Source organism: Accipiter gentilis, chromosome 7 (assembly GCF_929443795.1).
Source record: "Accipiter gentilis chromosome 7, bAccGen1.1, whole genome shotgun sequence".
NCBI lineage: Eukaryota > Metazoa > Chordata > Aves > Accipitriformes > Accipitridae > Astur > Astur gentilis.
In genome coordinates, this window is record NC_064886.1 from 15,245,890 (window position 1) to 15,251,889 (window position 6,000).

The window sequence follows — 6,000 nt, forward strand, 5'->3', positions numbered from 1 at the left end:
GAAACTTCCTCTTGCACCTGGCTGCCATCTCCCACCCTGCGGAGCCAAAGGCTGGTGAACCATCTCCCCGAGCTCTCAGAAACTACCAAAACACCGACAAAACGCCAATCCCGGCGAAGGACAGCAGTACACCGCAGGTTCTTCAGGCCTCATGCTGTGCTGCGAGGCTTGCGCCGCACTGTGCACAAGGGGATGTGGGTCTGGGCGGCAGCTTTCAAGCCTCCCCACAAGCGCCAAGGGTGCTGTTATTTCTCAGGGCGTTGGAAGGAGTCCTCCCCTGCACATCCTCCGCGCTCCCACCTTTCACCTCCCCAGAGGGGTCACGTCCCTGTTGCAAACAAGGGAGCACCACTGCACGTCACTGATGCCAAGGACGGGAACAGACATAACCGATAAATGTAAAGCTTCCAGCACTCCCAGTAAAGCACACAGTACCTCAGGTTAACAGCGTAGGCAAAATTTGATGGATATTATCTTTATAAGCATTTACACATACCAGGAGAAAAACAGGCACCTTCATCTGTCCAGCAAGCCATCCTCCACCAGACCTTAAAAACAACTGCTTAACTTCTTTATCTGAGGTTTCACTGCCTCTGCAAGGGGGATTAACGTGGGCTGCGCACCCCCTTGCCCCTCGCCTTCCCCTGCTCTGCAACCTTCCTGTGCTACCCAGAATTCAGGCATAAAGGCAGAAAAATGAGTGAAGCAGCGAGAAGAGGGCTTCAGTGATCTCTCGTTCACAGCAGACAGCTAGGCTAGGCCACCAGTAGGCTTGCAAACTGCCTACACGTTTTGCAGTAAATTTTGGGTTAGATTTTTGTCTGTTGCAGTATGTCGTTTGCTGGCTAAATCTTCATTTTAAATATATACAGACAGAGCCATGAAAGAGAGGGAAAGCTCACTTTTAATTTCAGCAATAAATCAGTAAGCGATGCTCAGGTGATTTTATAACACATGCATAACCAGGGGCTGTCGTTCAGAAGAAGAGCCGCTTTTACCACTGAATCCCAAGAAAACGACCTCAGCTATGCCGAGGCACCCGTCTGCTCACCCGGCGAGACCCGTGGAAGCCCACAGCGACAGAGCCGGCCCCAAGACCGAGACCTGCACTAGTTCATTGCTGTACACCACCTCTGCTCCGTGAGCTGCTTGCTAAGAGAACACCTCTCTCCCAAGTCTGTCCTCCCTCCCCGCATCTCCCTGCTCTGTTGTCAAACCTCAAGAAGCATCACCAAAAAAAAAAAAAAAAAAAAACCAAACCAAAAAAACAGCTCTGCAGAATAAAACAGTGAGAATGATTCAGTTTGGGTTTACCGCTTTATTTAGCTCGAAACTTAACGAATTCCTCACCCGCTGGATGAAGCATCAAGTTCAGGATCAAATAAACACCCGAACCGCGGGGTTTGGGGTTTTTGCCCCCCACCCCCCACCCCGGGAGAAGCGGGCTTCTACGCATCTCTCACCTACCGAGAAACGCCTGCAGAAGTTGTTCCGAACCAACGCGTCCCACTCGACCCCCGCTACTTGCTCCGGCCGCAACCCCCGGGCGCCGCGCCGCCCGCTCCCGCCGGAGGCCGCAGGGTGCCCGGGCAGGGCGAGAGGGCCGGCCGCTACCAGACCGTTATGTTCAGCACCGCGGTGCCGGCGCTGGAGGACGGGCGGAGGGGAGGGGGGGGAACACGGACACACCGGGAGCGGGGAGGCCGCCGGGCAGGGGCCGGGACTCCCGGGCCGGGCCGTACCTGGGCTCGGGCAGGGTGATCTTCTTGCTGGCCCTGGCCGCCGGGGTGCTCTTGCTCTTCTCCATCGCCATCAGGTAGCTGACATCGGCCAGCACCGCCTCCAGGTCCGCCATGTTCCCGCTCCCGCCGCCGGGCTGCAGATGGAGGCTCCGCCGGGGGCAGCCGCCCCCGAGGCGGGCGGGCGGGGGGAACGACTGGCGGCGGGAGGGCGGGCGAGGCGGGCGGCGACGGCGGCGGCAGCAGCTCCCCCTCCGCCGGTGCCGCCGAGCGCCTCCCGGGTGCGCGTGTGCGTGTGTGTGTGAGAGCGGGGGGGGGGGGGGGGGGCAGCGGCCGCCTCCCCGCCCTCCGCGCCCGGGGCCCGCCGCCGGCCCTGCGCGCCCTCAGCCCCGGGGGGGGCGCCGGGGCGGGCGGGCGGGAAACCACCACCCCCCCCCCCCCCCCCGCTCCCCTGCCCTTCCCCTCCGCGGCCGTGCGCCGCCTCCCACCGGGCCGGGCCGGGCCGCAGCGCCCCCCGCCCGCGCGGCCCCTCAGCGCCCGGCCGCCCCCGCCGGGCCCATGGCGGCGGCAAGGGCAGCCTACGCGGCCCCCGCAGCGCGGGGGCGGGCAGGTCCGAGTACACCCGCGGGGCTCGGCGGCCACGAGCGGGCGGTGCGGCCGCAGGGGCTGCCCGGTGGCGTTAGGGGCTGCGGCGCGGCGGCGCCTGCAAAAATCCGGACCTGGATTCCGCGGCGGCGGCGGGGCCGGCGCGGGGGGAGCCGCCGGGGACGCCCGCGGGGATCCCGGGGAAGCGGCGGCAGCCGCCGGGGTCCGCCCGGCCCCGAGGGGCTTCCGCGTCGTCGTCGTTGTCCCCCGCATCAACCCCCCCCCCATCCCGCCGCAGGGGAGCGAGGGCGAGAGGGCGGCAGGCCGCCGGCCCCGGGGAGGCGGGGAGGCCGGGGCCGGCTCCCGATGCTGCTGCCGGGGGCGGGGGGAGGCAGAGAGCGAAGCCCCTGGAGCTGCGAGTTTATGTCTCTTAAGCGAGCAAGGAGGCGAGCGCAGGGGCCTCGTTTGTTTATGCCAGGCGTGGTTTGGGGGATGCGGGTGCTCCCCCGGGACCCCCACGCCTCGGCCCCGCTGGCATCGGGGGAGGTCGGGGGGAGGCCAAAGCCATCGCCGGCCCCACGCAGCAACGGGCCTGGGGTGCTGCCAGCCGAGGAGCGCGATGGCCTGCCCGCTTCTGAGCCTCGGCGCCCGTCTTTAAAATTAATTTCCTCGCAGTTTATCGAAACGTGATGTGCGTAAGGAGAACGGGATACGAATAAATGCGTGTGTGTGACACTCCGTTACTGCTCGTTGGAATCCTTGTGCTGGCAAATACCGGTGCAAAACAAGGCTGCGCGCTGAAAGCCGAGGGCTGGCTGTGCCAGTCTGCCGTCTGGGTGCTCCCGCGCACCCTGGGGCACCGAGGGGCTCCCGGCAGAGCTCCTCGGTCGTATTCCTCGTTAAAAATGTAGTAGTAGCTCCACTGCAGCCAAGCACTTATGCAGATTTCAAGTTCTTTCTTTTCTGAATTTCATCAAATATGTCATAAATAATTGGCTCAATGAAAGGCTAAATCAATGACAAGTCTGAAGTTTAAAACTCAGCTTGTTTTGAGCTCTTTTCAAGTGCCGCCACTCCTCCTTCCTACATCTTTATGAAAGTTAATGATCTGATTAAAGCTAGGTAGAGTATACAGCTGGGAGGATTTCACCATGCGGCTCATTATGAACTGTCTGAGAACCCGCTTTTTGTTGAAAATGTTAATTTAAACCAACACTTTTCACCGGAACAGATCCATTGGGGAAGGTTTCTCCTCTGCCGGTGAAGTTCCCAATCACCCCAGAGCAGTGCTGAGGCTCGGGGTGTTCAGGCGAGAGGTGGAAAGGAGCAGAGGAGGACCGGGGGCACCTTCTTCTTGGAAGTTCAGTGTAAAGTTTCCCACCGGCCCTGTTTAAAGTTTTCACCGAGCGGAGCTACGAGATGGAAAGGGGTATTTTTTTTTTCATAGATCCACCGGGCTGGCAGCGAACGCTGAGTCTGGCTTGTGGGCTGGGCTTATTTCAGCACCTCTGCATGGGCTCTGCTTTTGCCAGGGTGGCGACGGGAGCATCATCGCACCCAGGTGTGGTGACTGTGGATGCTTTCGATGGTACCTCTCCCCCAGCCTGGCAGAGCGTTCTTCCTCAATCCTCCGCACGGGAGGGGTCCCATTGCTGTCCGTGAAGCCATCCAGGCACATACAGCTGTGCACCCTCATCGATGCTTGCAGCATTACTGTCTAATTAGTTGTAAATACATGAGCATACATGATGCCCTGTGCGGTAGTGCACTCCTCTACCACCTACGGCAAAACCCATGGTCTGCGCCTTGCCTGTGGAATCATTTTAGAGTTCTAAAATGTTTTGAGTTTTGATGAGAAAGGCTGGCGTTGTCTAATGATGGGTCCAAACCTGTTTGGCTCCACTATTGTAAGGAATATTCTAATTTGTTTAACCAGGAGTAAGCATTTGTCACTCTTACAACGTCCTTAGCGTGGTTAGAGGGAGCAGACACGTGCATTTTGCTGGCTTTTCCAAGGTGACAGCTAAGTTGCAGCTCCTGCAGCCCCTCTGTCCTTCACCACTCAGATATTTCCATGGAGAGAACGGGTTTTCCTTTCCTGAAATGTGAACGTGCAGAAGAAGCAACGGCACTGCAGGGAGGTTGTGATCAGCGCTGACCTGATAGTGTTGCTAAATACCACCATCACAATGCAACTGCACCGAGGGGAGGAGAAAGCAAACAGAAACCCATTACTCCCCGCCTAGTGCTGCCTCGCCAAAGAAGGCCTTTTTGTTTTCTAAAACATTGAAATGACTTTACAGTGGTGATGATAGCTATAATGGCCACAAAAATGCCACTTAGGATTCATAATGCTCTCCTTTTTATTCCTGTGCCATGTTTTCACCATTATTGTCTGGATATTATTGTAATGTACACTTCAAAGGCATTCTTGGTGACAATTTCTAGGAAGTCACGTTTGGTGATGGCTAATACAGAAACCCAGTTAAGAAACTTGTTCTTTCTGCTGTCATGCTTCCATTGGTGCTAGCTGGCGTGGCAGCAGCACCTGGAACCAAACTAGCGGTGGCATATAAGAAAAAGCGTTCTCTTCACCGCTTGTTTAAAAAAGTGCATTTGCAGTGCAGTCAGCGGTGGTGGCGTGACCCCGCAGCCACCCCTGAGCGCTAGCTGGCGAGGTAGGCGCGCTGCTGGCTACCACAGTTCAAACTTCCCTTCTTAGACCCAGCGGGAGCTGTGCTGCACCAGCATGGGGGCAGGGGGGGTCTCTTTATTAATTGTTACCTCTAGCAGCGTGTAAAACTCACGCATTTTGCAGTTTTATATTCAGAGGTTTTGAAGGTCGGTTGGATGGGCATTTTTTTAATTACGGAGTGGAAGCAAACCTGATTTTTTTCCTGAAGCTGAAGCAAGCAGAACAGGTAGTGCTAGCAGCCGCTGCAGGGAAGTTCAATTCCCCAAGTGCAAGTCTGCAGCTTTTCTTAGCAGTTGTTTGTATCCCAGGTTTAGTGTTTGTCTGTATTGTGCCGGGGGGGGGGGGGGGGGAGGGGGCTTTTTTTGTGTGTGGTGTTTTATGCATTGTCTGTTGGTTTCAGTGTTTGTATGTAGTAATTGTGTGTGTTTATAAACAGTGGTCTGTGCGTGTGTGTTTATTCCCTTAGGTAAAGGAAACCCTCAGTTAATCAATGCTAGGGTTAGCAGAGGTCAGAATATGATACACTCACGCAGGCTCTGAGTGCATTTAAGTATCTCCTGACATTTCTGTGAATGCTGACTGATACTGTTCAATCAATTTAAGCATGTCTCAAGGCCTGTCTGGGCTTGAGCACACAGGGGTTTGCGTGCATCCATTGCAGAGCCAAGAAACCCTGCCTCCTCTCTGGTGTTCCTTCCTTCCAAGGAGTGAGTTTCTCCTACCATCTGTATAAGATTTAAATGTTTAATTTTGCACTGCTCTGCTTCACAGGATGACAGATGATATTACAGAGAGTAACGAGTCGAAAGTAGATTTATTGGTGCATCCCATACTAATACCGTGCCATCAAGATAATGGTGCAAAATGGCACGCCAGGATGGAGGCAGATTCGTCCTGCTGCCCTCAGACCTGTGGCAAATCTGATAACAAATAAGATATCTGCTGCTATGCATGGCTAATGCTAGCAATATACCTCTTAAG

The 6,000-nt window shown here is 56.3% G+C and overlaps 1 protein-coding gene across 3 annotated transcripts in view; it reads right to left on the minus strand.

Annotated features, from left to right (window-relative positions):
• Positions 1–2,148, minus strand: part of GRK3 (G protein-coupled receptor kinase 3) — a 78,708-nt gene extending 76,560 nt beyond the window's left edge. For 2 of the 3 annotated variants that reach the window (XM_049805503.1, XM_049805502.1), the window contains exon 1: positions 1,743–2,148. In XM_049805503.1, the coding sequence (XP_049661460.1) occupies positions 1,743–1,855 (113 nt within the window). In that variant the 5' untranslated portion in view covers positions 1,856–2,148. The remainder of the gene's footprint in view (positions 1–1,742) is intronic. The other variant, XM_049805504.1, reaches the window with a different exon arrangement.
• Between the last annotated feature and the right edge of the window lie 3,852 nt (positions 2,149–6,000).